This window comes from Nannobrachium achirus (genome assembly GCF_963921795.1).
Source record: "Nannobrachium achirus genome assembly, chromosome: 3".
In the NCBI taxonomy this organism is placed as follows: Eukaryota; Metazoa; Chordata; class Actinopteri; order Myctophiformes; family Myctophidae; genus Nannobrachium; species Nannobrachium achirus.
The window spans coordinates 76482915-76507914 of record NC_137812.1 but is presented as its reverse complement, the minus strand read 5'-3'; the positions used below and the strand labels follow the sequence as shown (position 1 = coordinate 76507914).

Here is a 25000-nt window from a genome sequence, read left to right as displayed (position 1 = left end):
TGGGACCAAGGCTGTCTGTAGATAAACATAACACTTTACCACAGAGCAGGACCAAGGCTCTGTCTGTAGATAAACATAACACTTTACCACAGAGCAGGGACCAAGGCTCTGTCTGTAAATAAACATAACATTACTGTATAGAACACCACTGAACCACTCTGTCCATGGAACAAACACCAGTAAGACTCCCTAATCGGGAGATAAGCGACCGTCAGGTCGAAGCATGATTTTAGAGCAAAATGTCTAGGAGCAGTGTCCAAAAAAAATCCATGATGATGACATGAGTGTAGACATACTCTGTACCGGTTTGTGTGATTTTAGGCCAAAATTTGTAGGAGCAGTGTCCAAAAATGTGTTTTGCAAGAATCGGCCTCATGGTGGCGCTAGAAGAGGGTCATGTGAGAAATGATGGGTGGACGTTGTGGTTTTGCAGGCAAGGAGTGTGTGTGCAAAAGTTGGCATGGATCGGGGCAACGGTTGCGGAGATATGAGAAGGGAAAAAGTGTGACGTGTGATGTGTGACTGACAGACTGACTGACGGACGGACGGACGGACTGACTGACTGACAGCCAGTGGAGGTTTTGATAGTAAGGGTCGCAACAATGTTACTTTATAGAATACCACTGAACCACCTCTCTATATCTGTAGATAAATATGATATTATAACATCATTACCAGTGTTTCCTATAATCTTGTCCCAGGGCTGGTCAGTGTGTTTATATCAGATCAGATTATATTAGATCAGAGTGTTTATATATTATAATAATACTTACCAGTAAGACTCCCTAATCGGGAGATAAGCGACCGTTGGTCGCTTATCTCCACAAATAGGCCAAAAAAAATTGTTTTACCAATTATCAAGACATACGGGCAGTTGACAGTTTGCCATGGTTACTCATTGAAGTTGAATCTCCATATATGGAGATAACCTACGCATCACACTAAGTCTGACCTCACCAGCCCATATTTGGGCATGAGCAACTTATGTCTCCATATATGGAGATATGATGACATCACACAGTCCTCAGCCGATGATGTGGCGTGATGTCATACAATACACAAACGAGCCCTACAGTATAAAGGGGCAATTCTTGCCAGGAAAGAAGCATTTCTTCGACTCAGACCTTATCGCCAGGGTTGGCTTATAGCAGCTGTCGGTAGGACCATATATGGATTCTGTTAGTGTGGATCTCCTAACAGGGCATCATCTGGGATACAATCCCTTTTATGCCCATATATGGAGATCCCTAACAGAATCCCTTTCATGCCCATATATGGAGATCCCTAACAGAATCCCTTTTATGCCCATATATGGAGATCACTAACAGCTAACAGAATCCCTTTTATGCCCATATATGGAGATCCCTAACAGAATCCCTTTTATGCCCATATATGGAGATCCCTAACAGAATCCCTTTTATGCCCATATATGGAGATCCCTAACAGAATCCCTTTTATGCCCATATATGGAGATCCCTAACAGAATCCCTTGTATGCCCATATATGGAGATCCCTAACAGAATCCCTTTTATGCCCATATATGGAGATCCCTAACAGAATCCCTTTTATGCCCATATATTATGGAGAAATCCCTGCTCTGAGTATCTGACATCAGTGTGATGTCACCTGTTTATGCCCATATATGGAGATCCCTGCTCTGCGTATCTGGTTGCTATGGTAAACAGTTGGTTGCTAGGGTAAAAAAACATGGTTGCTATGGTAAACAGTTGGTTGCTAGGGTAAACAGTTGGTTGCTAGGGTAAAACCATGGTTGCTAAGGTGGTTGCTAACGTACACTAACAAACCAGCAACAACAGACTGTTGCCACAGCAACGTACACAAAGGTTTGTGTACACATGTGGTGTGATGTCATACTGATGCGGAGATATGAGCATGGCAAAGGTGTGACGTGTGACGTGTGACGGACGGACGGACGGACGGACGGACGGACGGACGGACGGACGGCCGGTGGAGGTTTTCATAGTAAACTGCTCCCTGATGGTCGCAATAATAACTAGAAAAGAAAATTTCCAAGAAATTTTAAGTGTGCCTGCAGCTCGCTAAGTCTGTGCAACCTTGTGTAGCGGTTGGTGTTAGCATTAGCGTTAAATTTTTTAACATTAGCATTTTTTGCATAAGCTTTAACATTATGGTTCTTCATATGACACCACCCACAGCCATTTCGACTAATTAGTCTTAGTTTTGGCGCATTTTCGGCCGTTATCACGGGTCGCACTTTAACGACAGTTTTTTTTAGAAAAAATTGTTTTGTGAGAAAAAAAAAAATTGAGAAAAAAAAAAGTTTTTTGAGAAAAAAAGTTTTTTGAGAAAAAAAACATTTTTGAGAAAAAAAAATTTTTTGAGAAAAAAAATGTTTTGAGAAAAAAAAAATTGAGAAAAAAAAAATTTGAGAAAAAAAAATTGAGAAAAAAAAAATTTTGAGAAAAAAAATTTTTTTGAGAAAAAAAAATTTTTTGAGAAAAAAAAAATTTTTGAGAAAAAAAAATTTGAGAAAAATAAAATTTTTGAGAAAAAAAAATTTTGAGAAAAAAAAATTTTGAGAAAAAAAATATTTTTGAGAAAAAAAAAATTTTTGAGAAAAAAAAATTTGAGAAAAAAAATTTGAGAAAAAAAAATTTTTGAGAAAAAAAAAATTTTGAGAAAAAAATTTTTTTGAGAAGAAAATTTTTTTGAGAAAAAAAATTTTGAGAAAAAAATGTTTTGAGAAAAAAAAAATTGAGAAAAAAAAATTTTTGAGAAAAAAAAAGTTTTTGAGAAAAAAAAAAATTATGACACCAGCCGCGAGTCTGTACGACAAACGGTTCATGAGTTATAGAGGCACTTCCTGTTTGGCGAAGGACACTTCCTGTTACAGAGGGGGCGGGGCTTAATCAATTACAGCTCATCCCTATTGGCCGGAAAAAGACCAAAGTTGTGTGTGCATTTTAAAGTTTAAATCACGTTGCTAGGCAAAAGTATGGCAGAGTTATGTGGCGCCAAAGTTTCTGTTTTTTTTTCGGAGTCCCCCATTCTAAGTCAATGGGGTTTTTGGGCGTCGTTTTTTGCGAATTACATCGCAATCGTATCGCGGATCGGAAAGAAAAGTAATAGCACACCATTCCCGGCCGAGCCGCACATTTTGATGTATATATTGCGGGGGTGGCGTAAATTGTGCGGCAGTTATTACGAGCAGAAATTTGCAAGAACATGACTTACTTACTTACTGACTTAAGTATGGCGGATTACAATAAGTGTTTTGCCATTGCATGGCAGGCACACTTAATTACCAGTGTTTCCTATGATCCGGTCCCAGGGCTGGTCAGTGAGGATGTGCAGCAGTAGAGGACAGACCAGAGGACTCAGGGACCACAGACGCACCGTGCTGTCCCTGCTGCAGCTGGCCATGGTGAAAGGTCTGCTGGGGTGGCACGTCAGACCTGGTGACAAGGACAAGGTGACACGTCAAACCTGGTGACAACAAGGTGACACGTCAGACCTGGTGACAACAAGGTGACACGTCAGACCTGGTGACAACATGAAGGTGACACGTCAGACCTGGTGACAACATGAAGGTGACACGTCAGACCTGGTGACAACATGAAGGTGACACGTCAGACCTGGTGACAACATGAAGGTGACACGTCAGACCTGGTGACAACAAGGTGACACGTCAGACCTGGTGACAACAAGGTGACACGTCAGACATGGTGACAACATGGTGACACGTCAGACCTGGTGACAACAAGGTGACACGTCAAACCTGGTGACAACAAGGTGACATGTCAGACCTGGTGACAACAAGGTGACACGTCAGACCTGGTGACAACAAGGTGACATGTCAGACCTGGTGACAACATGAAGGTGACACGTCAGACCTGGTGACAACAAGGTGACACGTCAAACCTGGTGACAACAAGGTGACACGTCAGACCTGGTGACAACAAGGTGACATGTCAGACCTGGTGACAACAAGGTGACACGTCAGACCTGGTGACAACAACAAGGTGACATGTCAGACCTGGTGACAACAACAAGGTGACACGTCAGACCTGGTGACAACAACAAGGTGACACGTCAGACCTGGTGACAAGGACAAGGTGACACGTCAGACCTGGTGACAAGGACAAGGTGACACGTCAAACCTGGTGACAACATGAAGGTGACACGTCAGACCTGGTGACAACAACAAGGTGACACGTCAGACCTGGTGACAACAAGGTGACACGTCAAACCTGGTGACAACAAGGTGACACGTCAGACCTGGTGACAACAAGGTGACACGTCAAACCTGGTGACAACAAGGTGACACGTCAGACCTGGTGACAACAAGGTGACACGTCAGACCTGGTGACAACAACAAGGTGACACGTCAGACCTGGTGACAACAAGGTGACACGTCAGACCTGGTGACAACATGAAGGTGACACGTCAGACCTGGTGACAACAAGGTGACACGTCAGACCTGGTGACAACAAGGTGACACGTCAAACCTGGTGACAACAAGGTGACACGTCAGACCTGGTGACAACAAGGTGACACGTCAAACCTGGTGACAACAAGGTGACACGTCAGACCTGGTGACAACAAGGTGACACGTCAAACCTGGTGACAACAAGGTGACACGTCAGACCTGGTGACAACAAGGTGACACGTCAAACCTGGTGACAACAAGGTGACACGTCAGACCTGGTGACAACAAGGTGACACGTCAAACCTGGTGACAACAAGGTGACACGTCAGACCTGGTGACAACAAGGTGACACGTCAGACCTGGTGACAACATGAAGGTGACACGTCAGACCTGGTGACAACAAGGTGACACGTCAGACCTGGTGACAACAAGGTGACACGTCAGACCTGGTGACAACAAGGTGACACGTCAGACCTGGTGACAACAAGGTGACACGTCAGACCTGGTGACAACAAGGTGACACGTCAGACCTGGTGACAACAACAAGGTGACATGTCAAACCTGGTGACAACAAGGTGACACGTCAAACCTGGTGACAACAAGGTGACACGTCAGACCTGGTGACAACAAGGTGACACGTCAAACCTGGTGACAACAAGGTGACACGTCAAACCTGGTGACAACAACAAGGTGACATGTCAGACCTGGTGACAACAACAAGGTGACATGTCAGACCTGGTGACAACATGAAGGTGACACGTCAAACCTGGTGACAACAAGGTGACACGTCAGACCTGGTGACAACAAGGTGACACGTCAGACCTGGTGACAACAAGGTGACATGTCAGACCTGGTGACAACAATAAGGTGACATGTCAGACCTGGTGACAACAAGGTGACATGTCAGACCTGGTGACAACAAGGTGACATGTCAGACCTGGTGACAACAACAAGGTGACATGTCAGACCTGGTGACAACAACAAGGTGACATGTCAGACCTGGTGACAACAAGGTGACATGTCAGACCTGGTGACAACAAGGTGACATGTCAGACCTGGTGACAACATGAAGGTGACACGTCAGACCTGGTGACAACATGAAGGTGACACGTCAGACCTGGTGACAACAAGGTGACACGTCAAACCTGGTGACAACAAGGTGACACGTCAGACCTGGTGACAACAAGGTGACACGTCAGACCTGGTGACAACAAGGTGACACGTCAAACCTGGTGACAACAAGGTGACACGTCAAACCTGGTGACAACAAGGTGACACGTCAGACCTGGTGACAACAAGGTGACATGTCAGACCTGGTGACAACAAGGTGACACGTCAAACCTGGTGACAACAACAAGGTGACACGTCAAACCTGGTGACAACAACAAGGTGACACGTCAAACCTGGTGACAACATGAAGGTGACACGTCAATCCTGGTGACAACATGAAGGTGACACGTCAAACCTGGTGACAACAAGGTGACACGTCAAACCTGGTGACAACAAGGTGACACGTCAGACCTGGTGACAACTGACAACAACAAGGTGACACGTCAAACCTGGTGACAACAAGGTGACACGTCAAACCTGGTGACAACAAGGTGACACGTCAGACCTGGTGACAACAAGGTGACACGTCAAACCTGGTGACAACAAGGTGACACGTCAGACCTGGTGACAACATGAAGGTGACACGTCAAACCTGGTGACAACAAGGTGACACGTCAAACCTGGTGACAACAACAAGGTGACACGTCAAACCTGGTGACAACATGAAGGTGACACGTCAAACCTGGTGACAACAAGGTGACACGTCAAACCTGGTGACAACAACAAGGTGACACGTCAAACCTGGTGACAACAACAAGGTGACACGTCAAACCTGGTGACAACAAGGTGACACGTCAAACCTGGTGACAACATGAAGGTGACACGTCAAACCTGGTGACAACATGAAGGTGACACGTCAAACCTGGTGACAACATGAAGGTGACACGTCAAACCTGGTGACAACAAGGTGACACGTCAAACCTGGTGACAACAAGGTGACACGTCAAACCTGGTGACAACAACAAGGTGACACGTCAGACCTGGTGACAACATGAAGGTGACACGTCAAACCTGGTGACAACAACAAGGTGACACGTCAAACCTGGTGACAACAAGGTGACACGTCAAACCTGGTGACAACAACAAGGTGACACGTCAGACCTGGTGACAACAACAAGGTGACACGTCAGACCTGGTGACAACATGAAGGTGACACGTCAAACCTGGTGACAACAACAAGGTGACACGTCAGACCTGGTGACAACATGAAGGTGACACGTCAAACCTGGTGACAACATGAAGGTGACACGTCAAACCTGGTGACAACATGAAGGTGACACGTCAAACCTGGTGACAACAAGGTGACACGTCAAACCTGGTGACAACAAGGTGACACGTCAAACCTGGTGACAACAACAAGGTGACACGTCAGACCTGGTGACAACAAGGTGACACGTCAAACCTGGTGACAACAAGGTGACATGTCAGACCTGGTGACAACAACAAGGTGACACGTCAAACCTGGTGACAACAAGGTGACACGTCAAACCTGGTGACAACAAGGTGACACGTCAAACCTGGTGACAACAACAAGGTGACACGTCACGTGACGTCAGACCTGGTGACAACAAGGTGACACGTCAAACCTGGTGACAACAAGGTGACATGTCAGACCTGGTGACAACAACAAGGTGACACGTCAAACCTGGTGACAACAAGGTGACACAAGGTGAACCCCACATTGCTCCCGGTGAGCAGGTTGGTGCCTTGCATGGTTTCCTCCGCCACCGGTGTATGAATGTGTGCGTGAATGGGTGAATGTAATGCACAATCTCTGTAAAGCGCTTTGGATGAAAGCGCTATATAAATGCACCATTTACCATTTTACCACCGTGGTCTGAAGACTCACCTCTTCAGACTCCACCATAGCTCATAGCCCATAGCACTTACCGTAGCACTTGCCTACCCTCAATGACCATACATGAAAGCTAGATAGAATATGTTAAGTTTTATACAAAGTTTTTACTGAACAGGTGCTTTGTCTTTTTCTTAGATTACCATGTCTGTGCATTTGATGTATTGATGTTGATGTATGTCACTAATGCCTAAATTGTGAACTGTAAACCATTGTCGAGGTTGCATTCTCACCGTAAACGTTGCATTCTCACCGTAAACGTTGCATTCTCACCGTAAACGTTTCATTCTCACCGTAAACGTTGCATTCTCACCGTAAACGTCGGCTCCGTGGTCAAACACCGTGTCCAGACAGCTTCCATCTCTGGTGTCCCACACTCTGATGGTGTAATCCCAGGACCCTGTAACACACAGTACCACCAACACAACATCACACTCTGATGGTGTAATCCCAGGACCCTGTACAGTACTACCAACACAACATCACTCTGATGGTGTAATCCCAGGACCCTGTAACACACAGTGCCACCAACACAACATCACTCTGATGGTGTAATCCCAGGACCCTGTAACACACAGTACTACCAACACAACATCACTCTGATGGTGTAATCCCAGGACCCTGTAACACACAGTGCCACCTACACAACATCACTCTGATGGTGTAATCCCAGGACCCTGTTGACATTTTTGGTACTTTATAATTTGTGCTTTTGAATCCTTGAAGTGTTTTTAAAAGCAGGAACAGCTACTTTTTAAACTCAAGTACAACTTTGACATCTTTCACAACGCTCACCATGTAGTTAAGTAATATTTAAAGAGGAGGATACTTTAACTCAAGGCCTTGGTCGAGTACTTTATGGGTGGATTCACACTGAGGTCTGGTTGATTTGAACTGTTCCCGAAAACAGTTTCCTGGTCCCATTGACCAGCATTCACATTGAAAACAGTTGCCTGGTCTAATTGTTGATGTTGAGTGTAATAACCATGTTATTGTCTAATTTGTGTGAAATATCAGAATATTCAAAACAAATATTTGACTCCAGTTGATTCCTCACACAGTATTGACTTGATATAGCAACTGAAAAATATATTGCACAAGCAATTGTGGAAAAATTAAGACATGTAAAAAAAAATCTTAATTCCGATTTTGGTTATTTTTGTTAATGGGGTAAAAAATATATTTTTCTTCAATCTGGTGTCTTGACACTCGAACCAAAATTGCTCTATAGACCATAATCTACAAATTGGAAGTGAAAAATAAACTTTAACACAAATTTGAAATGACTGAGTGTCCAGGCACCCCACTACTGGTGCATCCTTGCTATCTTATTAGTGACGTCACGGACCAATCCTATTTATTATTATGTTATTTTCATCCTAGCTGAACCGTCACCACTTCCTTGTTTATGGAACGGTAGCTTCACATTGCAGCGCACCGTTCTTGGGTATGGTGTTTCAGTAAACAGTACGGAACAGCCTTCACACCATCAAAACATCTGCCAAGTAGTCTCGAATGACCGCACCCGAGACCGCAGTGTGAATCTGCCCTCAGTCTTACCTGATCCTGTTCTGAGGTGAGGTGAGGAGGTATGTTCTTATACCTGAGGTGAGGTGAGGTGAGGTGAGGTGAGGTGAGGTGAGGTGAGGTGAGGTGAGGTGAGGTGAGGTGAGGAGGTGTGTTCTTATACCTGAGGTGAGGTGAGGTGAGGTGAGGTGAGGAGGTGTGTTCTTATACCTGAGGTGAGGTGAGGTGAGGTGAGGAGGTGTGTTCTTATACCTGAGGTGAGGAGGTGTGTTCTTATACCTGAGGTGAGGTGAGGAGATATGTTCTTATACCTGAGGTGAGGTGAGGTGAGGTGAGGAGGTGTGTTCTTATACCTGAGGTGAGGAGGTGTGTTCTTGTACCTGAGGTGAGGAGGTGTGTTCTTATACCTGAGGTGAGGTGAGGAGGTGTGTTCTTATACCTGAGGTGAGGAGGTGTGTTCTTATACCTGAGGTGAGGTGAGGAGGTGTGTTCTTATACCTGAGGTGAGGAGGTGTGTTCTTATACCTGAGGTGAGGAGGTGTGTTCTTATACCTGAGGTGAGGAGGTGTGTTCTTATACCTGAGGTGAGGAGGTATGTTCTTATACCTGAGGTGAGGTGAGGTGAGGAGGTATGTTCTTATACCTGAGGTGAGGAGATATGGAATCTCGGTGTTCCACTGCAGTCCTCTGACCGGCGCTGTGTGGCCACTCAATACGTTGATACACGCATCCTGGGTGTAGTCCCAGATACGCACCGTACTGGAGGAGAGGAGAGGAGAGGAGAGGAGAGGAGAGGAAAGGAGAGGAGAGGAGAGGAGAGGAGAGGAGAGGAGAGGAGAGGAGAGGAGAGGAGAGGAAAGGAAAGGAAAGGAGACGAGACGAGAGGAGAGGAGAGGAGAGGAGAGGATAGGTGAGGAGAGGAGAGGAGAGGAGAGGAGAGGAGAGGAGAGGAGAGGAGAGGAGAGGAGAGGAGAGGAGAGGAGAGATACAGCCACAGAAGGAAGGAAAAGGAAATGTTTCACATCTCAAATAAATGTAAATCAAGTATAAAAAATTAACCAAACATTTTCGGATGGCGCCACCATCTGAAAATGTCACCATCTGAAATGTCCATCTGAAAATTTCATTTTCAGATGGTTTTCAGATTTGCCGCCAAATCCATGTTAACTTAGAGGTCCTTGACATGAACATGTTTGATACAAATCACACCTAGTGTGAAGTGAGCGGTGCTATCCTTTCAGTAACACCGCTCAAGAAGTCATAAAAGCACAGTGTGACCACTAGAGGTCATAAAAGCACACAGTGTGACCACTAGAGGTCATAAAAGCACACAGTCTGACCACTAGAGGTCATAAAAGCACACAGTCTGACCACTAGAGGTCATAAAAGCACACAGTGTGGCCACTAGAGGTCATAAAAGCACACAGTGTGGCCACTAGAGGTCATAAAAGCACACAGTCTGACCACTTTGATTCAATTACGATTCACCAGGTAATCATTCGAATCGATTTGATGATTATACGATGCATTGTGATGCATCACATTTTTCTACATTATTGCACAACATGGCACATTTATCATCAGTCAATAAAAACAGTCAGAATACAATATTTATTCCAAAGGGCCGATGCAAGGCTGAATGGATTATTGTTGACACCACTCCTCCTCACCCGTCATCGGAGCCGGAGCACAGGATGCCCTCTCTGAGAGGAGACCAGCGCACGTGGAACACCTTGGCCAGGTGACCTGAGAACACCTTGAGAGGCTGCTCTGAGCTGGTGGCCAGGTAGTAGACCCGCACGTTCTTATCCTCACAGCCCGTAGCGATCATATCCCTATATGGACATACACACACACATGTTGTTATCATATCCCTATATGGACATACACACACAGGTAGTAGACCCGCACGTTCTTATCCTCACAGCCCGTAGCGATCATATCCCTATATGGACATATACACACAGGTTGTTATCATATCCCTATATGGACATACACACACAGGTAGTAGACCCTCACGTTCTTATCCTCACAGCCTGTAGCGATCATATCCCTATATGGACATACACACACACACACAGGTTGTTATCATATCCCTATAAGGACATATACACACACAGGTAGTAGACCCTCACGTTCTTATCCTCACAGCCTGTAGCGATCATATCCCTATTGTGACGGCCCTGCCCCTCTCTGCAGGCTAGCCAGCCTCAGTGGTGCAGAGTGGAGCAGGCCGTCAGGCCAATTGAGCACACCTGAGGGCGGGTGTGGTTGGAGAGTATAAAGAGGCTCTCCTGCCAGCCTAACGTTTAGATTGATCTCTCCACTCCACAGCAGCAGTTTGTCTTTTGCACCGTCTATACAACACGCACACAGCACACTCCAAACATGCATACATCACAGACATCACTGATTACTGATATTTTCACACCTCATACCAGTTAGTTGGTTTCTATTTATTCTAGGTTGTTTCTATTTATTTAATATAGCCTAATAAATACTAATTTAAAAGGTTGACTTGTGTGTGTGGACTCCCTCTTTTGTTATGAATAACCTTGTTCATGACAAAATGGGGGCTCGTCAAAAAGCTTTGTTTAGTTGGTTTTGGTTAATTGAAATTTAGTTGTCATTTGTTTGGAATTTGATTGATTTGTTTGGGGAGTCTTCACACAAGTTTTTTTTTTTTTTTAAACAGGAATTGGGAGCATTGTGCCTCAGAGCAGTTTGTGCAGACCTTCAGGTAGGTGTTGGGATTGTTAATACAGGGGAGTAGTAGGTTTTTTGTGGAGCAAATCCCAAAGTGGCCGGTGCCTGTAGGGTGCCGGTTATTTTGCTATGTTTGTTATTTTCCCTTAGTGGAGATTTTGTTAGCGACAGATCTTGGGTTTCACAATACGTGATGTAGGGGACCATTCCCCATGCCCGGGTGTCGACCGTAGGGTAAGGTAGGTAGGTAACAATGAGATATACAGGGTGGGATTTGTTCCAATTTTGTTAAGGTAAAAAAGCTGCTCCTTGTATTTTACAGCCCCAACACTTGCGGTTGGCTAGTTTTGTATTGTGCAAAATTTAGTTCAGTAGTGAATTTTCTTAAATCTTTAAGTGAGTTACTTAGTAAATATAGTTTGGTCGGTGTATGTATTTTGATCTGTTAAAGCCATGGCCCAGTGAGCCAAGGTGCAGAATTCCGGCTTGGGAACGGGTGACAAGTGGCCCAGACGTTACTTTTCTGTTTGTATGCGTTGTGGGTTGTCACTTTTCTGTTGTGTTACCTTGGGTTAATAGGAACACTGTTTGGTTTGGTGCCTCCTTTGGTCTTGTCCTGTGAGGGCAAGGAGGACTTGTGTATCCCTGCCTGACTGGAAGTCAAAAATAATGGCTTAGATGGGGGGATAGTTCATTTGGTTCCATAGTTTGGTTAGGTTGTTCATTCAAAATTTCATTTGGGTTCCTGAGGACCGTTGTAATTCTGCATAGGTGTACATCATGGCTTGTAAATTCTTAAATCATCAATTCGGGTTTGCCTTCAATTTGTCTCTGCACTTGAGACAATCTGTAGTGCTTGGCTTGTATGGTCCCTTGTTTGGCATGGGAGTTGGCCTGTGCTTTGGGATTATTTGAAAGCATACACTGGCTGCCTGGAAAGTTGACACATGGTAGTTGGGTTAACAATTCTGGTATCATTTGAGGTTTATTTGACTAGTATAAGCTGCACAGATGAAATTGTCCAAGTTTAAGAGTTCTGTCAGTGGAGAACTGTGTACCAATTAAGGACCAGTGTCTAGTCATGGCACAGTGTGTGATTTGAGTAATGTGCTAAGAAGCGGTTACGCCAGCCGAACATTATTCTGTGGTTGGGATGTTATCAGATGGTTATGTCATGGAAAGCATTTGCACCAACTCAGGTACTGGCCACTCTCAGTTTGGAGCAGTCCTTTTGAAGAGGAGGAGTCTTCTTCGGGTGGAAGAGGTTTCAAATATGGGGGCTGGTGCTGTCTTTTTACAGGCAGGTGGTATGGTGAGTGTGGTGGATTCTTTCATGAATATTCACTCTTAACTATTTTATTGAACAATGTTTTGGCACTATTTGCTTGGCAACACTTTTGGGTATGTGAGTTCTTGGTTACTCCACTGCTTTTACACAGATCAAATTCTGATATTTGTAGATTTTAAATTTGATGTTTTGCAGCCCTATTATGGCGTAAAGGCTAACTGATTCTCTTTTTCTTCTCCATTATAGACTGTCCTGTCTTCGGCTCTCTTAAAGCGCTCCTGGTACCAAGGTTGCTGGGGCTGGAGGCAGGATGGTGTGGCAAAGTGGGGCTAGTCGTATTGTAGGTATAGTATACAGGGACAATTTTGTATTTGGAAATTGAACATTTTGGGGACTTTTGGCCCTTGGTCTTATAGTAAAGTGGTCAACGTGGCTATTTGACTTTGTTAGAAAAGTGGTTGGTAAATTGTTTGGTATTATTTGTTTGCTAATTGTTTTATGTACTTTCAGATAATGGGTTGGAACCCCATTCTTATGGGAGGGGGTGTGACGGCCCTGCCCCTCTCTGCAGGCTAGCCAGCCTCAGTGGTGCAGAGTGGAGCAGGCCGTCAGGCCAATTGAGCACACCTGAGGGCGGGTGTGGTTGGAGAGTATAAAGAGGCTCTCCTGCCAGCCTAACGTTTAGATTGATCTCTCCACTCCACAGCAGCAGTTTGTCTTTTGCACCGTCTATACAACACGCACACAGCACACTCCAAACATGCATACATCACAGACATCACTGATTACTGATATTTTCACACCTCATACCAGTTAGTTGGTTTCTATTTATTCTAGGTTGTTTCTATTTATTTAATATAGCCTAATAAATACTAATTTAAAAGGTTGACTTGTGTGTGTGGACTCCCTCTTTTGTTATGAATAACCTTGTTCATGACACTATGAGGACATACACACACACACACACACACACACACACACACACACACACACACACACACACACACACACACACACACAAACACACACAGGTAGTAGACCCGCACGTTCTTATCCTCACAGCCTGTAGCAATCATATCCCTATATGGACATATACACACACATGTTGTTATCATATCCCTATATGGACATATACACACACACACACACACACACACACACACACACACACACACACACACACACACAGGTTCTTATCATATTCCTATAAGGACATACACACACACATTCACACACATCATATGTTGAGGCAAAACGAGACAGGCAGGCAGACAGACAGACAGACAGACAGACAGACAGACAGACAGACATACTTGTTGTTCTGACTCCAGTCGCAGCCGAACACAGCAGCAGGATGTTTGTATTTATGAAGGACTTTACCATCGATGTTCCTGATGATACTGTAAATAACACAATATGATACTGTAAATAATAAGAAATATACTGTAATCACTCAGATAATATGATACTGTAATCAGGGGTGAAAGTGGTTTGAAATTCTTGCCAGAACTGTCATAAATTGGCCGCGCGGCGAAGCTGCGCGGCCGAAAAAAATTGGGGGGCTCTAACCCCCCAAAACCCCTGAAATTCATAGAAAAATGCATTTTGGAACAGTAAAACACTACAGGTCCTACTCCTGAATTAGGCAACACACTTACTGTAACATGAAACATGATTGAAATCCTAAATGAAATATCTATAATAAGCCTCTTCATATTGTTCATTGTTCCATACAGAAGGGTAAGCTTATATTATTATTATATTTATTATATTATTACCCATATTATTATTAATATTATTATAACCAGTTATCTAAAGTAACTAAGTACATTTACTAAAGTAGTGTATTTAAGTACAGGTTTTAAGTATAGCCTACTTTACTGGAGTATTTCCAATACTTTTACTCCACTACACATGCAGAATAGAATCATGTTGGTCTATTCTGCATCTAGCTTAAGGCCGCATCCATGCAGGCACAGACAGACACAACGTCCTCCTAGAGATGGGATGTATGGCTCTTTGAAGTGAGCCGGATCTCTGGGATCCGTTCCTTTCAAAGAGCCGTTCAAAAGACGGCCACTGTTCATTAGAAAGGAACGGCTCCCTACTGTGAACCGAATCATATCGTTCATTTCAAAGAGCCGTTCAAAAGACTTGATTCGTTCACGACCGTCCCACCTCTATTAGCTCCGTGCGCTACGTGTCAAACAAACACTAAAACGCAAACAGACTGGATCACACTGACCTACACAAACCCACGGGAGTAATTTAGAAGCCCTTTATCAGAAAATATAACTAGTAACACTTGTGTAGCCTACTGTACTTTGGTATAGGCTATTGTTTTCTTCCTGGACGTGTGTTTGTGGCAGGTTTAACATGGGATTTTGACAGCTGGCTTCTCCTCGTCTTAACGGAACTCCGTTCCGGCCCCAAATGTTTTAACGGAACGGGGGTTCCGGCCGTTCTGGCTCACTTTCACCACTGACTGTAATCTATAAGACAATATGATACTGATCAATCAGTACGAACAATATGACATCAATAAAGACAAAACAAAACATTCATGTAGAATAACACAGCCGAATAATTATTACCGAATAGTACCGAATACCAAATACCGAATATTACCGAATACTGAATACCGAATACTACCGAATACTACCGAATAATGTATAGGATATTCAATATATATATATATGGTGATTATTATCACCATATATGGTGATTATTATTTAAGTTAGGTTTTGCCATAATCATGTCTTTTGCCATAATCAGGTAGCTTTACAACAAAGGTACAGCAATGGTGCAAAAATTAGTAATACAAAATAAATTATATACATTTATTATTCGGCTATTCGGTATTCGGTTTTCGGCCAAATGTTTCCAATATTTGGTATTCGGTTTCGGCCAAGAATTTTGCTTTCGGCACATCCCTACATTCATGCATGTTCCAGTTAGTTATGTTCAAAAGAACAACATGAAATAATATACATGATATGATTATACCCTTAGCCTTCCCTGGATACAAATCTAAAACCCTCCAGTGCATCGAGGACCTTCCTAGGAAGACGCTTGGGGGGCATCCGTTCTAGATGCCCCAACCACCTAAGCTGACTCCTTTCCAAGTGAAGGAGCAGCAGTTCTACTCCAAGTCTCTCTCGGGTGACTGAACTTCTCACCCTATCTCTAAGGGAGATACCAGCCACCCGTCTGAGGAAACCCATGTCGGCCGCTTGCACCCCCGACCTTATACTTTCATTCATGACCCACACTGGTTGGACTCCAAGAGAGTAGGAAGGAAGATTGCTCGGCAGACAGAGAGATTTGCCTTCCGGCTCAACAGTTTGTTGTTTTTATTTTTACCAAGTCTACCAGAGCTGAACAGCACACTAAGCAAGCACTGACCAGAATCCATCTCCACTGCAGGTAGCGATCCTCTTTGAGTCCTTATGGCTCCACGCTATGCAGAAGATACCACTCTTACCATGCTGAGAGAGAGAGAGAGAGAGAGAGAGAGGGAGAGGGAGAGGGAGAGGGAGAGAGAGAGAGAGAGAGAGAGAGAGAGAGAGAGAGGGAGAGGGAGAGGGAGAGAGAGAGAGAGAGAGAGAGAGAGAGAGAGAGGGCTGATTAACATGTTTAGTGTAATATGATTCATTATTTAGACAGCTTGCACCAGGGTTTTTCCATTGATTGCACTTCTTTCTTCTTTCGCCCGGGAAAGAAACATTGTTACCGCCACTGTCCGTCGCTTAGATACAGGTCGGTGGGGGGCACGGTGGCGCAGTGGTTAGCGCTTCGCCTCACAGCTAGAAGGTCCTGGGTTCGATTCCCACCGGGGGACGCTGTGGGCGCTGGGGGCGTGTTTCTCCCTCCGTGTCATCAGTGCCCACACCCTTGGTGGGGTTGGCGATAGGGCCTTTCTGTGTGGAGTTTGCATGTTCTCCCCGTGTCTCCTAGGGTTGATACCCTCACAAAAACATGCAGTAATCCTGGTCTCAATAATGCCTCCCCTGGCCAGCCGGGGCGCCTGATGGAGGGGAAAGGAACTGGTTGGAATAACCTGTTCCTTCCACGCGCTACGTCCATCCCGGGGAAATCCCCCCTGTCAGGTGAAAAGAAACAACTTGGACTACTCATGCATTGAAGGAAGCATGAGGTCAGTCCATTGTCTCCCCAGGCGCGGCAGAGGGAGAGCAGAGTCCAGGATTACATAGGCAATTGGCACTGGGTGAAAATGGGTTGCAAAATCGTGGGATAAAAAAATATGAAAAAGAGATACAGGTCGGTGAAAAAAAGCGTTCCCGATAATCGACGCGATCTGGAGAAGGATTCCGAGATAAAGACATTTTACTGATAACGTCTCTCCCTGTCAACGCCCATGCTACTTGGAACGGGAATTGCGCTGACTTCAACCACAAACTAGTTAACCAAATGGCTCTACACCCTGTGAGTTACAGAGCTGTAAGGCTCAGTTTCTCTGTCAGGTACTGGCCTGGGATTGCTTCCAAATTCAGGTTTTGGATCCAGTCGGGAGCGGAAACAGCCTTTGTCATTTTGTGGTCAAAACGGACTACACTTTGGCTACCAAACCGGAGACGGTTTTGACCCAAAACAATTCCCTGCACTCGAGGACATCATTTTAGGACCGACCCAATAAAACCCTTGATGCTGCGTCGTTGGTAAATCCATCTTTTAGTCCAACTCGCAGTGACTGGCAACACTACACTCCTCTAGCATTTAACCCTGCAACACTACACTCCTCTAGCATTTAACCCTGCAACACTACACTCCTCTAGCATTTAACCCTGCAACACTACACTCCTCTAGCATTTAACCCTGCAACACTACACTCCTCTAGCATTTAACCCTGCAAGACCCGAATTAATTTCTACTGGCCCAAAAAAAAATAAAAAGAATCAGATGGTGTTGTAGGAGTCCTAATCACAGGAAAATGTAATGTTAAAAAATGTATAATGTTTTTGTAAGGTTTTATAGCCATACATCATAAATCATTAATCATGATCTAATTTGCATTTTGGGGATATTTTTCACAATAATAACATGTGTACATGTTCTAGACATTCTAATGATCACGAAAAAAAATATTACAGGCATTTTACTTAGCTTCAGTTAAAAAGTCAGATGTTGTTCGTCCAGATGCTGGAATTTCAACTTCTCTGGGAGGTGTGAATGTCAGTCTCTGTGGGGGGTATTTATATGCAAATATCGTGGCCAATGGCATTGTAATAGTAAACAATAGGATTTAATGGTGATGTTAATGTGAAAAAAGAACAGGAAAACGAATTATAACATTTCTTTTTTAAATGATTTAAAAAATGTTGCCAAAAAGCAACGCTGGGCCTTGCAGGGTTAAATTGAGATTGGGGAAACAAACAGGGGGAACCAAAACAAAGCGACGCTGCTTCTTCTGCTTGGTTGTTGTAAACGAATACCAGGCTTTGCTCCGAGGTGGAAAGACTGGTGACGCGATGTTAGTCCGTTACAGAGCTGTGAAGCCTCTATCAGAGTCCAGGGTGAAGAGCTATCCACTTCACCACGGTGTAGTTTTCTAGCTATCACCTAAAAACACATAACAAAGCCTAGGTGATAGCTAGGAAACTACAACGCCGTGGAGTGATTCGCTCTCCACCCTGGACTCTGATAGAGGCTTAAGGGTCCATGTGGACCCCTGTCGGGCCTCGGATCAGAGGTTGAGAAGCAACTGACCTCGTTGAAGCGAGTGATCATCTTTCCTTTCTTCACGTCCCAGATGAACGCTCCGTTACGAGACGTCGCCCCCGCGATGCAGTTCAGATCTCCTTCACACAACATGGAGGAGAGGAGAGGAGAGGAGAGGAGAGGAGAGGGGAGGGGAGGGGAGGAGAGGGGAGGGGAGGGGAGGGGAGGGGAGGGGAGGAGAGAGAGAGAGAGAGAGAGAGAGAGAGAGAGAGAGAGAGGAGAGGATTAATCCACAGCATTAAATATGTTGAAGCTAATCGAGTCGTTTCGAATTTGTTATTTTAACTATCATTGGAAACACACTGGGCCCTATTTTAAAATACTTCAAATAGTCGATCTACATCGACACATTGTGCGCTTGTAGATCAGCTATTAGATCTATTTAAAAATGGAGCTTGGAGGTCTGCTATTTTCGGTGCTTGATACAACACTGAACTAAGCATAATCAAGTCAATACTGGAGATGTGGCGTAACAGCATGGATTTCTACACAGAGAAGGCAATTCTTTCAACATAAGATGCTGCATTCAAGTTCAGGAGAGTTTGGACAAGACAATTCTCTTGAATGCTGCCTTCAGGTATGGCATGGAAAGAGGACATTTGCATTTCTTTCACCATAGTAAAAACTGCATCCATGGTCTGGAGAGGGCACTTTTTTTACAGACGGATAAAAGGGCAGGGGCTCAAGCCCCCTTTGATGTCTGTGAGTGCACGTGCGTGCGAGCGGGTCCTACCAGGGGCCCAGGACAGGGAGTAGACCACGCCCTCGTTCCCGGGCGAGGTGTAGACCGCTGTGAGCGTGTTGGTGTCCCAAACCTTGATGGTCCCGTCGAAGCTGGCCGTGGCCAGGAGGTTGGGGTCGTCTGGCTTGAACTTACAGTCAAAGATGGTCTCCACATGACCCTGGAATGAAAGATCTTATAGTCAGAGATGGTTTCCACATGACCCTGTAATGAAAGATCTTATAGTCAGAGATGGTCCACATGACCCTGGAATGAAAGATCTTACAGTCAAAGATGGTCCACATGACCCTGGAATGAAAGATCTTATAGTCAGAGATGGTCTCCACATGACCCTGGAATGAAAGATCTTATAGTCAAAGATGGTCTCCACATGACCCTGGGAATGAAAGATCTTATAGTCAAAGATGGTCTCCACATGACCCTGGAATGAAATATCTTACAGTTAAAGATGGTCTCTGGGAATGAAAGATCTTACAGTTAAAGATGGTCCACATGACCCTGGGAATGAAAGATCTTACAGTTAAAGATGGTCCACTTGACCCTGGAATGAAAGATCTTACAGTTAAAGATGGACCACATGACCTTGGAATGAAAGATCTTACAGTTAAAGATGGACCACATGACCTTGGAATGAAAGATCTTATAGTCAAAGATGGTCCACATGAACCTGGAATGAAAGATCTTATAGTCAAAGATGGTCTCCACATGACCCTGGAATGAAAGATCTTATAGTCAGAGATGGTCCACATGACCCTGGAATGAAAGATCTTATAGTCAAAGATGGTCCACATGACCCTGGAATGAAAGATCTTATAGTCAGAGATGGTCCACATGACCCTGGAGAGACAGAGACCCTGGGAATAAAAGAGATGGAGCAGGGCTCCAGTTCTCCAGATTTAACATGAAACAAACCCAGAAGTGTTCCTATGATTGTCCGCTAGTGTCGCTGTTTCCCCCCGGCTGGTACCAAAAGGAATATGTTCTCCATTGAACACCATTCATTTTTCCTGAACTTTTACATTTGATTTTCTTACCTTAATAAACATTTTCACAAATACTTTATCGTTCTTGTCGCTAGTTTAAAGTCTCCTTTTAATCCCCATGATATGCGTTTTGTGGAAATATACATTTATTTTATAATTGATGTTCATTCTCTGATCAGCCAATAGCCTTCCTCTGGTATACCATTAATACACATATTTTGTACGGTCAACCTGAGGAGAGCAACAAACTGACCTCATGCTTCCTTCTATGCATGAAGAGTCCAAGACGCTTCTTATCACCTGACAGGGGGGAGTTTCCCCGGTTGGACGTAGCGCATGGAAGGAACACGTTATTCCAACCAATTCCTTTCCCCTCCATCAGGCACCCCGGCTGGCCAGGGGGAGGCAGTATAGAGACCAGGATTACTGCATGTTATTTTGTGAGCGTATCTGGCCTATAGTCTGGGTATACCAGCTTGCTGCGCTATGTTCCATTTGGCTTCTCAGTCTGGCCAGCCTCCCGTCTCCAAGGGAGGCGGGACATAGAAAACGAATGCAATCCAACCGTGGCTTCTTATTGGTCTGTAGTGCGGGGCGGGACAAATACGCCAGTGTGTATTGGCTGACTGATGACGTAGGTACCCTAACCTCGTTGGAACAGCATCCAATAAGCAACGATGTTGCCTAAAAGGCCCTTTTGCCAACCCCACTTAGGGGCACTGATGGCGCGGAGGAGAGAACACCCCCTGAATTTTGTAATTATAATGTTTCATTTTTTTCGTGGGGCACGAAAAAAATAAAACATTATAATTACAAAATTATGATCATATTCTCAGCGTATACCAGGTCTCTGAGGAAGTCCCATTTCTTGGCTCCCATGTCGTAGAGGCCCACGCCTCCGTCCATGAAGCAGCACACAGCGTGTCCTGGAGGCAAGGAGAAGCTCTGGTTCTGGGACAGGGTGGGAGGGGGAACCGCCTCGCTGGTGGAGCTGGTGTGATGGGTCTTACTGGGAGAGATGGAGCCAACAGCTGGAGAGAGAGAACACACACACACACACACACACACACACACACACACACACACACACACACACACACACACACACACACACACACACACACATTATTCTACATGGATAGTAAATGGTGCATTTACAGACCAATCTCGAAAAATGTTAACTTTGTGTCAAAATAATTCATGCTGTGAATAATTGACAGGGGTTGGGTGCAGGCCACTACTGCACCATTCAATGGTCTGAATATGTGAAAAATCTCCATTCAGTGCATTGATATCATTGGAATGGGGTGCACCATGCATGATGATTGCGACCGAAGGTGGCATTATACCCTGAAAAAAACTTGTCGCTTGTCTGACCTTCTGTCCGTCCGTACAGGAAGTGATGTCAGTATGATGTCACATGTTTTTCAGTACAGGAAGTGATGTCACGTGACATCACTTTTATGCCCATATATGAGTCATTCTGTACCACATCAATGTGACTCATCACTGCTCTGAAGTTGATTGTATGGCAAAGCAAAAGTTGATCACAGTGATGTGGTACAGAATGACTCAAATATGGGCATAAAAGGGATGTCACGTGACATTGTACAGAAAATGGAGGCCGAAAATCAGAATGTTAGGGTACCCCCTTATGCCCATATATGGAAATCCACAGGCATCATACCAAGGCCATATGTTTTATGCCCATATATGGACATTCCTATTCTCAATATTAAGATAATTATTAGGCCCATATATCATATGGAGATCCACAGGCATCAAACCAAGGCCCTAACTCACCAAGGCCCTGCTTGGCATTGCTAATTAACGTAGGTTTTTTTTAATGCCCATCTCCATGTATGGGCAAACATATTGTATGTATATGGATACATATTATTATTAATAAAGGATAAAAAAGTCCATATATGGTCATTCCCAGAATTGGCGCGACCTCGCCCTTTAGGGCGAGGTCGCATGTCACCCTTGTTACGACCCTGGGGTCTTCATGTAGGTCATATATGTGTGTTGTTAGGCATAACCCTCTTTCACCTAGAGTGAGGTGCTCCTGTGCAGTGAGATGAGTGAGTGATTGAATAAGTGAAGTGGATGATTGAGTCTAGGTGACGCCCAGGAGACGATTGGCTGCAGCCTACCAGGAAGTCTATAAGAAGCTGCTGGCTACCAGCTTCTGTGGGCTCCTCTCTGCACTCCCAGTACACTGCCAGCAAACATGCGTCTCAGTTATTGTCACTGTAGTGTAACCCTGAAGTGTTAAGATGATTTAAACCAACAGCCGGGTTTTGGGTAAGGGTGGGGGTTTATTCTTTTGGAGTTCCTTTTGGCATATGTTTTGGTGATTAGGAGTTATAGTTCAGTATTGTATTTTTGGTTTGTTCATTTTGGTTAGTTAAGTTAGGGTTAAATTGTTTAGTTGTTTTAGTTTGTTTTCTGAACACTGAACTCCACCCTGAAAGAAAATAATAAAAAACCCATTCTATGGCTGAAGTCCTGCTTGCTGGTGGTTCCTTGGGAGGTTTAGAGAGAGGGGTCACACATGTTCATGTTGCACCTCAGTTCCCCTAGGCTGGGATTGTAACACCCTGAGGTCGCAAGTCACCCTGAGGTGTCTTATTAGTAGGTTACAGCAGGGGTCTTCAACCTTTTCAGGCCAAGGACCCCAAGTGGGTCTGTCTGCAGACCACAGATGGGCGGGGTCTTTTGGGAGGCGGGCTGTGAGGCTCATAGGGGGTGGATTGAGATTCCAGGGGGCGGATTGATTCCTTCTCATACTATCCAATAGCATCCGGTGGATCCTCTCCGTCTGCCCTTAAAGGTGTATGACACTCATTTTATGCCCTTTATTCCCATTGATTGACTATAATTATTAAACCAAACGAAATTATTAAGAAAAACTGAAGCCGTTTTTCTTCTAAGTCCAGCTGGACTTAGAAGAAAAACTGACAAGCCGTTTTTCTTCTAAGTCCAGCTGGACTTAGAAGAAAAACTGACAAGCCGTTTTTCTTCTAAGTCCAGCTGGACTTAGAAGAAAAAGTGGTCCCCAGGCCGGTTTTTGGGGCCTGGGGCCAGCCCTGGGGGTCCGCGGGGGTCCCTGGTGGTGGTCCCCGGGCGGCGGTGCTCGGAGGCCCGCCAGGGACCTCCGGGGACCCCCGCTGGTGGTCCCTGGAGGTCGCCAGGCCCGGTTTTCGGGGCCTGGCGTCGGCCCTGGGGGTCCGTGGGGGTCCGCGATGGCACCATCGTGTGCGGGGCGGCGAGCCGGTTCCAACGGTACCAGGCTCGAGCGCGAGGCCCAAAGGGCGGTAGAATAGGAGCCTAAAGCGTTTGGCGAGCTTGGGTATCCGCTATGGATTTTTTTTTTTTTTTTTTTTTTTCCGGGCTCCAGGGGGTCCGTGGGTGGTCCCTCGGCCAAGGCCGAGGCCCCCAGGTCGGCCTCGAGCAGTGAGGGGCCGGCCCCTGGGCCCTGGAGCTCCGAGCTCCAGGCTCCCAGGCTCTCTCCCCCCTTCCTTCCTTTGTAAAACTCTCCTGAGCAAAGTGGGAACTTCCTCCATCACGGAGGTATAGAGGCCGGCTCTGGGTGGAAAGTGGCCGAGGAGGGAGCCCCGAGTCGGGCTAGAGGGTGTGGAGAGTCGGCCCTGGTGCTCTGGAGGTACCAGAGCCTGGGCAAATCTCCCCTGCCCCTGTCCTTTGAAAAATCCTCCCGCACAAAGTGAGCACACCCTCCATCACTGAGGTGAAGAGGGTGGTGCTGGGTGGAAAGTGGCCCAGATGGGTGTCTTAACTCGGGTTTGGGGTGGGGAGGGTGGTCCCTGGTTCTCTTGGGGGTCCGGGGACCCCCTGGGCTCATTTCCGCCCCGTCCGTGCAACGTCATAGGGGGTGGATTGAGATTCCAGGGGGCGGATTGATTCATTCTCATACTATCCAATAGCATCCCCCCCACAATCCGCCCCCTAATCTGTGGTCTGCAGACAGACCCGTCTCCAAGGACCCCTTAGCTGAGAGGGAGATAAAGCAGCAGGGACCCCCACTGCATAATGTATAAAATTGTGTTCAGATTTTCATCGATTTCATTGATAGATTCATAGACAGCACTGTCATCAGTCCATGTTGGATTCGTGTTAAAGGGGATGACCTCCCATTTTCAGTAATCAACTATATATTTTATATATGTTAATATTGATGAGTGAACATTAGCCCAAGTGCCCCCCCTCCTTTGGAAAGGGGAACGGAGTTGTGACGATTTGGGGGTCACGTGACCAGTGACGTAGGCTCTCTGGTAAATGCAGCCTGCATTCCTTACATTCCAGTGGGACAGTTCCAACTCGGCAGAAACAGCGCGACTTCAATTGAAATACAGAGCATTTTCAGCCATGTCAGTTGTATTGTGTACAAGGGCTGTGTCTTGTGAGCTAGAATATGTATCCATATGCCATCCAAAACGAGCAGGATCTACTTTGTTTACACACGGACTAGGGAAGTAGGGCGGAAATACATGCCCATATTTGGCGGAACGTGATGACGTCTTTCAACGAGCGACGGACGGCCGCATCGGCGCTTTCGGAGCTCAGTTGGAGGAAACGAGACGGACAGAGAGAGAAACAAGCACAGACAAATTGAGAG

At 45.3% G+C, this 25000-nt stretch overlaps 1 protein-coding gene across 1 annotated transcript in view; it reads right to left on the bottom strand.

Annotated features, from left to right (window-relative positions):
• The window catches only part of wdr17 (WD repeat domain 17), a gene marked incomplete at both ends in the record, with an annotated part of 54227 nt that overhangs the window by 15984 nt on the left and 13243 nt on the right, over positions 1 to 25000 (bottom strand). Inside the window, 9 exons of the mRNA XM_080721186.1 lie at positions 3288 to 3437; positions 7690 to 7776; positions 9547 to 9662; positions 10574 to 10738; positions 14211 to 14297; positions 16303 to 16385; positions 18625 to 18716; positions 19370 to 19538; positions 21205 to 21392. Coding sequence (XP_080577312.1) covers positions 3288 to 3437; positions 7690 to 7776; positions 9547 to 9662; positions 10574 to 10738; positions 14211 to 14297; positions 16303 to 16385; positions 18625 to 18716; positions 19370 to 19538; positions 21205 to 21392 — 1137 coding nt within the window. The remainder of the gene's footprint in view (positions 1 to 3287; positions 3438 to 7689; positions 7777 to 9546; positions 9663 to 10573; positions 10739 to 14210; positions 14298 to 16302; positions 16386 to 18624; positions 18717 to 19369; positions 19539 to 21204; positions 21393 to 25000) is intronic.